The sequence below is a fragment of the Acanthopagrus latus genome, chromosome 7, assembly GCF_904848185.1.
Source record: "Acanthopagrus latus isolate v.2019 chromosome 7, fAcaLat1.1, whole genome shotgun sequence".
NCBI lineage: Eukaryota > Metazoa > Chordata > Actinopteri > Spariformes > Sparidae > Acanthopagrus > Acanthopagrus latus.
In genome coordinates this window covers 28263641-28277822 of record NC_051045.1, presented here as the reverse complement: position 1 = coordinate 28277822, position 14182 = coordinate 28263641, and the positions used below count along the sequence as shown (strand labels likewise).

The 14182-nt window shown below is 40.9% G+C and overlaps 1 protein-coding gene and 1 long non-coding RNA gene across 4 annotated transcripts in view; one reads left to right on the top strand and one right to left on the bottom strand.

Annotated features, from left to right (window-relative positions):
* Nucleotides 1-655: 655 nt before the first annotated feature.
* On the bottom strand, nucleotides 656-1633 carry LOC119023245. Its single transcript, XR_005076212.1, has 3 exons — nucleotides 1509-1633; nucleotides 948-1052; nucleotides 656-813 (listed from the first exon to the last, which is right to left on the bottom strand). It is a non-coding gene; the product is annotated as an uncharacterized LOC119023245 (long non-coding RNA).
* A 9242-nt stretch (nucleotides 1634-10875) lies between these two features.
* LOC119023243 (voltage-gated potassium channel subunit beta-2-like) overlaps nucleotides 10876-14182 on the top strand; it is a 49896-nt gene continuing 46589 nt past the window's right edge. For all 3 annotated transcript variants that reach the window (XM_037105031.1, XM_037105030.1, XM_037105029.1), the window contains exons 1-4: nucleotides 10876-11017; nucleotides 11260-11336; nucleotides 11677-12017; nucleotides 13118-13161. In XM_037105031.1, coding sequence (XP_036960926.1) covers nucleotides 11301-11336; nucleotides 11677-12017; nucleotides 13118-13161 — 421 coding nt within the window. In that variant the 5' untranslated portion in view covers nucleotides 10876-11017; nucleotides 11260-11300. The remainder of the gene's footprint in view (nucleotides 11018-11259; nucleotides 11337-11676; nucleotides 12018-13117; nucleotides 13162-14182) is intronic.

Below are 14182 nucleotides of genomic sequence, written 5' to 3'. Positions count from 1 at the left end.
ATGTTTAAGAAGTGGTTGTTCTCCCTCATTCCACTGAAGAGCTGCTCTGCACACTGGCTATTGGCCCAGCCACGTAACTCAGGCACAAGCTTAAACAACACATCCTTTGGGTCTTTGGTGTTTGCCTCATAAAAGCGGTCATAAAGAGCATAACGCTCTGATGACCCTGTCATAGGGTGGCCATTTTCATCAGGTACTGGCTTCTTTGTAGTTAGCCAATGCAAGCTGACTTTCACTTTGTCTGCAGAGGCCAATCTGATGTTGTCATCAGTAGGATCCAAAAAGTCTCCCCTCATCAGGGCTGAAGGGCAAGGACTGTGGCTCTCTTGTGTTTATATGTGTTGCCAGTCCCCTTGCAAAATCATACAAGGTCACATTGGGGAAATGCTTCATTGATAGCAGCAGATCAGCAAAATCTCTTGGGCTTTGTCATATGATGACCCGTTCTGCATTTCTGTGCGGAGCCTCATAATTAGGTCCATCCTGGAGCCCTTGGAGTCTATGCCACACTCCTTGCAGAGACTTCGCACAGCTTCCATCTATGACGTTAAATGGCAAATATACCAGCCCTGATGGATTAAACAATGAGAAAACCCATACAAATAACGAATGACTCCACAGTGTGCAAATACCTTCAGTTTCAGAATCTTGTCAGTGAGCCGGTCCTCTGTAATTCTTCATTTGGGTTCCTTGGTGTGTGGATTTTGCAGTGTTCTGTGTTTGACACCACACTGGAGCCTCTTGTGTGGGGACCAATCCATGGTGCCCAGTTATGGTAACTGGGCTGTACCAAAAAGGGGCTCTGCTTGTTACCTGCAGGAACATTTCAGAAGAAGAGTACAGAATATGTTACTCCCATTGCAGCACCTGTAGGATTTTCATTAATGTCACTCCAAACATATTTTGGATGTTGACAAATTCTGGTTCTGGATGTAGTTCATACTTACTTGGTAACAATCCCCGACTGACCATTTCTAGTGACACAGACTCCCAGAAGTCTTCAACATTGACTTTCCCATCATAATTCTGGGATGGCTGCTCTATGCAGCTTACTAGAAAAGAAACAGGACAACAACAAATTTCAAAATACTAATGTTGCACTGTTATGAATGATGCTACCTCAGTGGGCTCAAGATACCCACATATGCTTCTTTCAAGTCTGGTGGAATGAGATTTCCCAGGAGTGGCTTTGCTGGCGTAATGAGTTATTTTATAGGCAAGTACAGTGTCAATATTGATCATGTAAAATCTGGTTACAATCAAACCTGTGATAAAAAATGAATGACAGCGACAAGTTACTGTGATATCTTATATCATATATATTCATAATGTAAGTATGCATAGAAGAGTTTTTGCTTAGATGGGAATCTTTTGCCACACGTCTTCTCCAACACCTCTACAGCACTTCCAATGGCCTGGTGAGTCTATAAAAAAATCAATTACCAGACTTATCACAGATCAGAGTCTTTTTACAAGTTTGTTCTGGTTTGCAAACAATTAATAAATACCTGGAGAGTGTTTCGCAGGAACATCCAAAGATGCAAGGATACAAGAGTGTGATCATCAAAGTTGTATATTCCATCACTCCACTCCTGGTAGCGGAAGATCATGCTACAGTTACAGCAGTTCTTGCAATACGTTGAGACTCCTAAGAAAAACAATTACAAGTTGGTGTGTCAGATGTGTCCAACAGCTGCCAATTTCAATTATGCTATTTGCTGTAAGCACCAGAAATCATTTAAAACTCATGTTACTTTAAAATCTGTACTTAAAGGCTGGTTCACCAAAATTACAATATGATAACAGCAGCTGCTACTCTTATCATATTGTAATGTGGCTTGAAAAAACAAACAAAAAAAAGCCAGATACATTGTATGTCAGTCACAGTCACAATTTTTGCTGTTGCGGTGATGAGCTGTGGTTCACTCAGCAGTGTCTGGCCTGTGCATTCAGAGCAGATGGTCTCATGAGGTATTAGGTGCCTTGGAAAGTCACCCGTTGCACTGACAACATCATGAGGAAGATCTGCAAGAATTTTCTTCCTGAAGATGTAGTGCACCATCCATGACAGCACTGGGTCATCAGGTGGGTATTGTGCCCCCTCTTTGTGTTGCTCCTCTTCTCCCTCTGCAACATCTAGAAATGATTCTACAGGTGCATCTTCCATACACCTAACATTGACAAAAAGCGACAGTTCTATCTGAAATAGATGCCACTTGCCAATGGTCTTGTGGATGCAGGACTGTCTTGGTTTGGCACATGGACAGCACTGTCATACGTGACCAGCACTCTACCTAGCCTATTATAATATGAGATATCCGGTTCGTACACAGAAACCAGGCATTACTGTCACCAGGCATTATAGAGGCACTCCCACATTCATAGCTTCAGCTTGCCGTTGGTGACATTTTTGTTTTCTGGCTTCACCAAACCATTTTTCTTGGACCATCTGTGTCAACACATCCTCTTCCAGCGTAGGGTTGTCAGTTCTAGCAGGTGGGCAGTAGGTGAGGGAATGCAGGTGGTGGCATTTAAATGGAAAAAGACTGCTTCTTTTAGCAGTCTCATTTATCTTGCACTGGTCCATTTCACAGCTTATTTGTTGATCCTTGCCGACTGTCTCTTTTATGACATGGATAGGTGTGCTGAGTCCAGTAAATGATTTTATGACAACAAAAACTCCATGTTCGGGATCAATGCACTCGCTGCTCAGATGACATTGAGCTGTGATGTCCCGCTTGTTGTCCGAATGCTTCCTATTTATGTGCATTCATAGGTTGCGTCTATTCAGTGTAAGTCCACAATGGATACACTGAACAGTCTGCTGCTTTTGACACCGCACACGAGGTGGTGCCTTTGCAGGGGTAGCTGAAGCCACTGTGGGAGCATGAGGTGCAGGTGCAGCTGAAGCCACTGTGGGAGCACGAGGTGATTCTCTCACTCCCTGACGAGGACTGAACCAAACAGCAGACCGCCTCTCATCAGTCTGTTATTTATATTCTCCGGCTGCACAGCGAATATCAGGCTACACGTCATCGCTGACATGCTCTCAGATCTGAACAATCCTCTTCGTTTTTTTCTTATTTTTAACTACAAAAGTAACCATCAGTATAGCCTATTGTATTTTTTCCAACAACGTAATTTCAATTTCCATGTTTCAAGTTTGCTGCCGCATTGAGTATACAATGAAATGACTTCAGTCTGTAGACAGTAAGTATGGGTCTGCCTCTTTTTTTTCACATAAACAAAGCATAAACAATCCTCTCCAAACTCTGTTAGCATCGTCTTTGTCTCCAGTCTGCACATGTTTCCAGACTTTTTACCTTGACAACCAAGCTCCATCGTAATATCATTAACATTAAACTCGCGTCAAACTCCATTGCATAGCGGACCGAAGCGGAGCTAACTAGTTAGCCGATTTCCAGCTGACTTTACTGTACTCGTAGGCAACTGTGAATACTATCAAACCACGGCGACACTTTTCGGTGGCTCGGGTGCAGTTGCTGGGTCCTGAGACCATGCAGGAATTACTTGTTTTCCTCATTCTGGGAGTTGGCAGGCTCAGGGAGGCAGTGGCGGAGCCATGACATTTTCTGTGGGGTGGCCAGGGTGGCTATGTGATCATCTTTGGGTGGCAATGTCTCATTAGGAAATATAGGGGTATTTAGGGCACCTAAATCACAGACCTCCACAATATTTGGTTTCATATTCAGTGTAATATTCAATCTTCAATTCAATATTCAGTCAATATTCAGTCAAATCAAGCCAGTAACAAATTACATTCCAATATTACCATATTTTGTGCAGTTTATGGTTGCGATAACCGGCGCAGTATTGTTACCAGATCGTGGGGGATTTCCTTTCACAAGTAAGATTTTTTAAACATTTTTTATTTTTTAAATAACTTTTGTGACAGCGCCCTGTATCATAACTAAATCTCTGCCGTTTGTAACCGCGTGAAAATCCGGTAAAAATTTGGGAGGTTATGATTATTGTAGTTGGGGATACACCCTCCTCAGTAGAAATAAATGCAGGGGGGTCACATTGGAGACCCATCCAAGATGGCGGCCGCGCTGATACGTCAGCTCCAAGAGGCAGCGTCAGTCTATGAGGCGTCTACATATATTATGTCTATGGATGCGGCTCCGGTCACACCTTCGTGCTAATATCCAACACACAGGATCTACACGCATCCAAAGTGTCCGGTAGTGCCGTCGCAGTGCAGGAAAGGTTTTGCGTGCCGGAAAGTAGTGACAGCTGTAATGCGGTGGTTGCATGGATGGTTGGGATCAGGCCAGGGTGGCCTATAGGGTGGCCAGGATTCAACGCAAGGTGGCCATGGCCACCGCCTGCCACCCCACCCCTCCGCCATTGCAGGGAGACCAGAGAAAACATGTTTTTTATGATATGGGACCTTTAAAAGAAATTAAATCCCCCTGATTTTCTTGAAAATAAGTTCTGGAATAATGTACCACAATTTACTTTTTCCCTGCAGATATCTCTTCAACCAGTTTATCTTAAAAATTGTGTTAGATGTATTAAAGTCCAGTAGTTTTTTTGGCAGAACATCCAATACCATAGTCATATAAACCAGCCAAAATAACTCTTCACTTTCAGATAACAAGATTCATCCACTGATTGACAAATCTCTCAGTAGCCACATATACAAAGCTTCCTTATAAACATTGAACAAAAATTCTCAAATCTCTTCTTTGAAGATTTTCTAAAATTCACTAGTTAAACCATTTTTCCCAGGGGACTTATTATCCTTTAATTTAGAAATACATAGATTGATTTCTTCTTGAGTAATATCCTGATCACACAGACTTTTCTGTTCTTCATCTATTCGTTTTACATCCCCATCTATAGAACTAAAAAATGAGAATGAGTCACATTAATTAACTTTTTTCTTGTACAGGTTTTCATGAAAATTTTTAACAAAATTAGATATTTCCCTGGCATTGTCTGTAATCTGGCCATTGATATTTAATTTCATTATTACTGAGGAGGTTCCTGCATTCCTTTTTTCCAAATTGAAAAAACATTTTGTGTTCTTTTCCCCTTCCTCCATCCATTTCTTTCTAGATCTCACAAAGGCCCCCCCTTACTTTACCTTCATAGATCTGATCTAGTTGTAATCGCAATGTAATCAGCTTTTCTCTATCTTGTTGATTTGTATCTGGATTTTCATATATCATAATTATCTTTTTTGTTGTATTATCCTCCTTTATCCGCTTGTCTTTTGCCATTTATTTTCCTCTATGGGTTGCTAGTCTTCTAATTTGATACTTCAAAAACTCCCATTACTCTCCAAAGGAGTTCAGTGCTTCAGCCTTTCTCCAGTTTTCATTAACAGTTAACTTTGCCATACTTGGAAATTGTTTGTCTTCTAAAAAAGTGTTATTTAATTTCCAATAACTTGTTCTAGTCCTTTTATCCTAATCTTTTGTGTTATTAAGATTAACTGAGATGTATATCAATTTATGGTCTGTAAGTACAGAGGGTTCAATATAAACATCCATTACTTCTTTCTCCATAACAGGAACATCCAAAGATGCAAGGATACAAGAGTGTGATCATCAAAGTTTTTTTTTCCTCTATGGGTTGCTAGTCTTCTAATTTGATACTTCAAAAACTCCCATTACTCTCCAAAGGAGTTCAGTGCTTCAGCCTTTCTCCAGTTTTCATTAACAGTTAACTTTGCCATACTTGGAAATTGTTTGTCTTCTAAAAAAGTGTTATTTAATTTCCAATAACTTGTTCTAGTCCTTTTATCCTAATCTTTTGTGTTATTAAGATTAACTGAGATGTATATCAATTTATGGTCTGTAAGTACAGAGGGTTCAATATAAACATCCATTACTTCTTTCTCCATAACTGTAGAAATCAACCAAAAACCTGGCTGTTAAAAATTCTTGACTGTTTGCTCAAGTCTTTTGTTTGCCATGTGAAATGACACGTCAGGATTTATATACCTCCATATATCAAAACAATTTAAATTAGAGCACAATTTATCAATTTATGCAGTTTTATCAACTTGTTGGACGTGTTGGCTGACAGTCCAACAGTGGATCTTTAATGGAGTTCCAATCTCCTCCAAGGATTAGTTTCGCACTAGCTTTAAAAATGAACAAATTCCTTTTTCCACTTCTTCAAATAAGGCTTGGTTTCTGGAGCTGTTATTTGTACCATAAATATTCCTCAGTACAAAAATGGTGTCCATGAATTTCACAGCCAAAACAATCCACCTTCCAAATGAATTTTATTCTTCAAAACTTTACCTTTAAACTTCCCTTTTAGAAAGGCTACACCTGCTGAATTATTGCTGCCATAAGACATCCAAATGTCCTCTCCCCATTGCTGCTTCCAAAATGTATAATCAGTCACTAAGGCATGGGTCTCTTGTAACAAATAAAAATCAGCTTTACATTTTTTACAGAAAAGACAGACAGCTTTCCTCTTCAAATTGTCTCGGATACCCCTAACATTCAATGAGCGCATGATAGGGACAGTCTCGCTCGCACATACACACTCCGAAAGAGAAATAAAGGGAAAAAAAGAAAAGAAAAGAAACCTACACCTACTTTAATGGCCTACTTCAATGTTATACCTGATAATTTATGACAGGTCTTCTCTTACTTGCTGTTATCCATCATATCGCAGTTCCTTCCCATAGATTATGGCTTTTGTCCCCCTAAAGAAAGCCTTTTTTCCCTCCTTGCGTGCTGTCTCAATGTGGGGCCACAGTTTGTTTCTAGTCTCTTTGTCCCTCGATGTCAAGTCCTCTCTGAATCTGATTTTCCTGGATGTGAGATAGTCCGTGTTCTTGGCGCTTTTCCAAACCATCTCTCTGGTTGCTCATGTGATGACTGACCGCACTTTATCTTCAGCTCTTCTTCCCACCCTGTGGCTGACATCTATGTGGAGATGAAGCAAATTCCCGAGCTCTGGAACAATTGCCCGGCAGATGTCCATCATCCGCTGCTTGATGTCTTCTCCCTTTTGCTCTGGAAGTCCGTAGAGTCTTAAGTTCCAGCACCTCTGGTAATGTTCAGCATCGTCCACCTTGTCTTCCAACTCAGAGATTATTTTGTCATGGTCAGTAGTTACCTTCCTCACAGTGGTTACATCTCTTTTCATGTCCTGAATTTCTTTGAAGAGGAACTCTGCATTTTCCTTCAAAGCATCGATACTTGCTGCGTTGTGTTGCATCAACTTCTTCAGGCCTAAGTGTAAAAGTATTACTACTTAGGTTAGTGAAGAGGTTTCTGTCCACCTTGACTGTATGAAGTCTTCCTCTATCTTTTCTTCCTCTCCCAGCCATGATGGTGGTTGTCACCATCCCAGGTGGTGTCACTCATCAGGTTAATTAACGCTGGCAGAGATTTTCTTTCTTTTCTTTTTTTTAGAGGCTTGCCTTCGCTAAACTTCGCTTTACTAGTTGTCAGGCACGAGCTCAACTCAGTTAACATACTCAGAGTTGACTTGTCTAACTCAGATCAGCTGTTCTGGAACTGAAAACTCAGAGTTTCACTTCACAGGGTAAGTTAACTCAGAGTTCAGGTTTTGACTCAGAGTTTGTTAAACTTGCTTCCTGAAACAGGCCCCTGGTCAAACTTTAAATATATGTCGAAGCCAAAGAGTGTACAGAGACTGATGACATGAAAGCCAGCTCCCCTGTAGCAGCAGCTGCATTTACTGAGCACACTGGAGACGTTGGGGCTAGAGATCACTGGGTATTTTTTCACCATCTTGGTTGATGTTACGCTGAAATAGCAGACTGTGTGATATCTTCTTAGTTTAAACAAAACATACCAAGAGAACAGCATAATATTTATGTGAAAATATTACAGCGTGTAGAACTGTAGTGACAACAACGACATGACCAATGTGTTTCTTCTAATTAGGCAGACTAGATGCTCCATTTGACAGTTATGTTTATTTTTATGTAGTCCAATACAGTGCTGATATTCCATCAGCTCCTACATTTCAGTCCAGGTATCCAAGTGCACAGGGTAAAAACAGTTTCTTCAGCCTCTAGGTCTTTGAATAGCTTCTTCCTTACCTCATATTTGGAGGCTTCCTTTTATAACTGAAATTTTAAAAAGATGAAGTGCCAGAACAAGGTACCCTAACATTGACATGTTCCCACCATAAATCCACAAATCTACACCTATGGCACTCTCTACCTACTAGTAGTAGTATTAGTGGGAGTAGGAGTAGTTTTCCTTTAATACATACATATAGTTTGTTACATCACTGTTGAAACAGGCATTTGCTTTCTGCTGTTCAGACAATCACAAGCTTTTAGTGCAGATGCTCGTTTTAGTACCAACATAAATAATTTACCTGTGAGATTATTTTCTGGCCTCTGCAGTGCAGACAGGGTTGCTGATAGGGCTCTTTGTGTGCCGTGTGACCAAGTAGGAGGGCGTGGAAAGCCATATTAACTCCTCCAACAACTACTTTTAAAGCAATCCAGCAGCTGCTCTGCGTGACTAAGTAAAACAGCTTTTTCTTCTGCTGGCCGTCAAGCGCTATCATGAGCAGTGTTGTCCAGAACCCCTACATCGGCCGAACTCCAATTGCTCGGGTGAGTAGCTGATGGTTTGACTGATAATGGGATTGAAGGATTGATGTTGCATGGATAGGATATGCTGCCAGTGTCTGGAGAGCTGTAAGGATCTTCTAAGGGGAAGATTGTAGTGGCAAGATAGTTCTCCAGTGTTTTCTCTTGTTCTCCTTTTTAAGACACAGCTGTTATTCCAGATGATGATATGTTCTATTCAGGATGTGGAAAGAGGATCTTGAATTATTGAGTGGTTGGGAGTTTTCTGGTATGCACTCTAGCGGGTTAGAAAGATGGAGACAGCAGAGATGTACTCTTGATTTATTTGCATGTGTGAGGACATCATAAAGGATGGATTTAATGGAAGTATAAAGTTATTATACAGATGTGTTTATGAATTGTATTTTTGAGCTCGTGAGCACTTATTGCAGTCTTACAGTTAATACCATCCTCCCACTGAACAATGACACAGCCAAAAGACGTCAATTCAATATTCAAAAAAGTCCACCGCTGGACTGAGAGTTTTTGGGAAGTCGTCTTTAAGTGTCTTTTTAATGAGCTACTGACATCCAAATCACTTCAGACCCATCTAATCATTTGTGCTGTTACATCTCAAGCACATGATATCTGTTTGTGTGTCTCACCCAATGCAGTGTCTGTGGGGCTAACATTCATTTGTGATTTACATCGGGGTCCAAACATCTGAGACCACTAGAACCTGCTATTTTGCATTTGTTTTGACTGAAACAGCAACTTTTTCCATGACAAATGATGCTATCAATTAAAAAGCGTTAATTTGTCCATTCATTTCAGAATGTCTTAGTATTTGGAATGTCCCCCTTTTTCTTTAATGACAGCATGCACTCGAGCTGGCACAGACTCCACAAGTTTGTGCAAAACCTGATGACTCATGTTATCCCAGCACGATTTCACAGTGCTCCACAAAGCTTCCTGTGATGTCACACAGTGCTCAGCTTTCTCAGGAGCCCAGGTGAGGCCGCGGTCACGCATGAGCAAAATCAACATTCGCCTCTCATTCACTTCCATTTTATGTGAGCGAAGGGGTCTGGTACTGAAGCAAATCCTCAGCTTGGCTTTGCTTGGAGTTCACTTTGGGATACTTGACTGGCAACATTGCAGTCACAACCAATAGAATAGATGTTTGTGTGCTAGACCGTCCAAACAGACCAGAAAACATCACACGTTCCATGTGTCTCACATCCTGCACCGCCTAAATTCAGCATCAGCAGGCAAGTTTAATGTGCCGGCACTGACATATGTGTGCCCGCTGCCTAAATGTTCAGTGGAGTTGAAGTCAGTGACCGTGGAGGAAAGTACATGACAGTCAGGACTCCATGGAGTCTTGTCTTAATTTAGCAAATTCTTTATCTGAATAATGAGGTTGCTTTTCTATCTCTCTGAGAACTAAGCTTGATGTACTGATCTGCTGATGGTGTGGTCACTTTGAATATGCCTGATCGTGCTTTGGAAACAACTGAACCAGTTTCTGTGAAGCATTTTTGAGTTATATCCACTGCCCCATGTGAAGTCTAGCCATGATTTGATGCTGAAGAGCCCCCTCTTTGATAGGACTAACTGTGTCAATATTGGAGATTGTAAATGTGGTCTCAGACCTTTGGACGCCATATCATCATGTTTACTCAAATCAAATCAAATCAATTTTATATGTATACAGCCTGAAATCACAATCACGGTACCTCAGTGGACTTTACAATCTGTATAGTGAAAGACATCCTCTGTCCTTAGACCATCGATTCAAGTGAGAAAAAACTTGCCATGTTGAGAAAAAAAAACCTTTTAACAGAGTAAGAAACAGAAGGTGGAAGAAACCTAAGGAAGAGCCACAGAGGTAGATCCCTCTCCCAGGATGGACAGACAGGAAGTAGATGTCAGCATTGCAGAAAACAACAAAATCACAGTTTACAAGTTGCATTGACAGAATATCTGTTACAAATCATAAGTGTGTGTGGATCCAGGAGATGACTGAGCAGGCAAGGCATAGCCAAGTGATGCCCAAGCCACATGACCTCCTCTCTACCATGGTGAACTGGAAAAGGGTGGGACACGCAAGATAATTTGCAATAAAAAAGAAAATACTGGAGTGAAGAGCCATCACATTTAACAGAAATACAGATATAAGACACGACAGAGGAGAGCAATGATCCAGCAGAGCCCAGGGTATGACAATCCAGATCCTTCAGTATGTGAGGCAGCAGTGAGGAAGTGAGTGAGTATAGAGAGTGAGAGAGTAACACAGCTTGTAGCTTGTGGGAACAGAGAAGCTTGAAGGTGTACACCTATCAGTACCACAATTACAAACAACAGCAACTGAGCAGGAGTCAGATTTCGTCTATAACATGATGGAGTAAGGAAAGTTGACTCACACGAAGTTGGTAGAGGATTTCTTGACCCACTAATAGCAGTATGGTATGTTTTTGTTTTTAAATATAATCATTTTCATAGACTTCAAGAACTAATTGTAAAGGTAATTTATTGTGTGAACTGTTTCCTCTTGTGTCTCCAATATAACACTGTCAATCTTAAATTACATACAAGTAGATGTTCACTGTCATCTTTTTGATTTCTTGTGTGATACTCTATAAGATAATCTTCTGTTCACTGTGAGACTGTCAGTTTTGAAAAGCTATTGTCTTTGAATTCTTCTTCAGCCAACAGTGCTGTGTCTCCACAAAGTGAATTATCCTCATGCATGCCACAATTCCACAGATGTCTTCCCAGGCACCTAGTATGTGAGTACATATTCTGCACTGTTTTAAACAGAATTGTCATATGCATGTGTGCATGTCCATTTTTTCATCCACACAGACAAACAGCAACGCACATCAGCCATTCACTCACCCATAAATGATTCAGTATGTGTCTCTGTCTGCATTATTGAAGTACAGAGACCCATGAAACACTGCTGTGATGTGTTTGGAGCCATGATGCACACAGTATTGGGAATGGTTGAGGCGAGCGTCCTGATGACTGAGCAAACCACTCAACATCTGAGGAAGACGTGGTGTGACTCAATCACCTTACTATTTGACTGTGACATTAGATCATGTTTTCTCATCAACTTCTAGATGCCCAAGCCTGGGGGCAGCGGAGGTCTCCCGCCTGGGAGTCGTGAGACCACAGGAATATGTCGAAGCAGCAGCATCAGCAGTGGCAATGTTGGGTCTGGAGGCAAGATAATGTCCCTGTCGTCCATGAGTGAGAGCGTGCACAGTGGCCTGAGCTGTTTCTTGTCAGAACAAGCACTGGAGCAGGAAGAAAGACAGCAACGCAGCAGCCAGTTAGCAGAGTTTCAGCGTCTGAGAGAGGTCCGTGCAGCTGCTCAGCTCAAAAACCTGGAGGACTTCCTTCGGATGAACCATGTCTCACTCAGGGACAGCATGGCTTATGCTACAGGCATGATTTACAGGTGAGAGGAGGCCATAGTGCACAGATACAGCCCTGAACTTAGATATGAATGTGGTCACGGTTTGAGTTTTTGGTTTATTTCCTGTTTTATTTCTTATAAGTTCTGTCCTTGTGTGTCTTGTGTTTTTCATTTTCTCCCTTTATTGGTCTTCCTGCTCTTTTCACTCCTTACCTGTGTTCTATTACTGATTCACCTCTGGTGTATTTATGTCCTTGTCTTCCCCACTCTGTCAGTTTCTTTCTCTTTGACCATGAAGTCAATTATTCACACTATTCACTGATTACAATATTTCACTATAAGAATTTGATCCATTAAAATTTGGAAAGTCTAGAATAGCTGCATGATTAAATGATCTTACATCCAATCAAGTTAGTCGGGTGCTTAACCGGAGCGTGGCCGGCTCAGTCATCAGAAGCCTAGTGTGTGTGTGGTCTGTGGGCCCCACAACCAGAAGATCCAGGTATTTTCATACCAAGGACACCAATTTTTTGGCTTCATGCTCCACTGAGCGTGTAATGTAGTGAAACTAGGGTAGTCATAGTGTTGACTTTCTGACCCTAACGAGTAGAAAAGAATAACTAACAATGACCATATTTCCTGAAAAACAAAAGTTGCTTTTTTGTACTGTGATGAACCATCATCATTTTATAACTGTGCGGTGGTCATTGATGATGATAATGATGATTTTGAGCATGTCATAGATTCTGACAAAACTTGCGCTTGATCTCAAGGGTCAGTACATAAATGCATTTTATACATTTACCTCAACTCAATAATGAGGTTTGTCTTGGTTTGATTGGCCATACACTTACTTCACATTCAAGCTCTTCATTCAAGTACCTGAGAAAGGCCGTATAATCAACCATCTTTGGAGTAATCGAAAGGTCACATCTCAGTGATGCACTCCTTATTTGTGCTGTATTGGTTTCCTCTGCTTTCTTGCTTCATTTTGTGAATCTGGGGCTACAACAAAAGGTCTGTGAATTAATCAGGTTAGGGTTAGTCGGCTTCTATTAAATACACTGCATTTTATTAATATGTAAAACTAATGATATTGCTGCACTAACTGGACCGGCTTTTTCTTTTTTTTTGGTCAACAGAAATCTTGGCAAATCTGGCCTCAGGGTGTCCTGTCTTGGATTAGGTGAGTGTTGCATATACATGCAAGGCTATTTACCATGACTATAATACCATATCTCCACTAGTATAAAGAGACTGTATAAACTCAATAACAGTCTGCAGGTTTTTAAAATTTATCAATGTAGCTTAACCAAATGTAGTGCAGTTTGTTGGATTCTGAGTTTACCCCTGTCCAGGAGGCACTTGACCAGCTCTCCGTTAAAAAGGGTTAGATCGCTAAACCTGCAAAAGGTTGCTTAAAAGGTGGGAATTTAAATAGGGATTTTTTAAGCTGGTGTTGAGGAGACTCGCCTAGCTTCTAACTGCCTGAATCCGAATGTCTACCCTGCTTCCTCTGGTTTGGCACCTGACATGAATAGCCCTTGAGTCAGATATGGCCACCAGCCACGCCCAATATGGCAGCTCTTCTCTAAATGATCTGTGCACTTGGTATGGTGCTTGGTTGGATTTTAAGGGGTTTTGGTAAACCCTAAGTGATTGTTTCAATTGGGTAGGCTAGAATTACTTTAAGAACCTTTAAGATAATATGCACACTTAACACTTAAATTTTACTTCCATCAAAGCGACATAAAATCAATGTCTACAACTTTAACTTTAACTATTGACTTCACTTCACTGGTTAATAGCCTCTTGATGATGGTTATCGATTTCATAACACTTCTCTCTTGCTTTGGACAGTGGCTCAGTTTTATGTCCTTATTAGGACATTTTCTCAGCCATCTCTCTGTTCAGTGACTAATAGTCCCGTGATGATCACTAATGATTTCATAACGCTTCGTTACGAAATAATTGTCGTGTTCTCGAGGCCGAGGCGTGGTCTTTCCTCTTGTCCTCATATTAGCCTAATCAGTTCTTTAACACTTTCTCATTACCTCACTTCAACACCGTTTCTTTACTGATTTTCATTAGATTTCTAAACTTCAATACATTATGATTACACCTTACATATCCTTTTACTTTGCAAAGTTAATACTTAATTCTTATTGTGACAATAAGACAGAGACGGAGTGACAGACAGAGCCTTG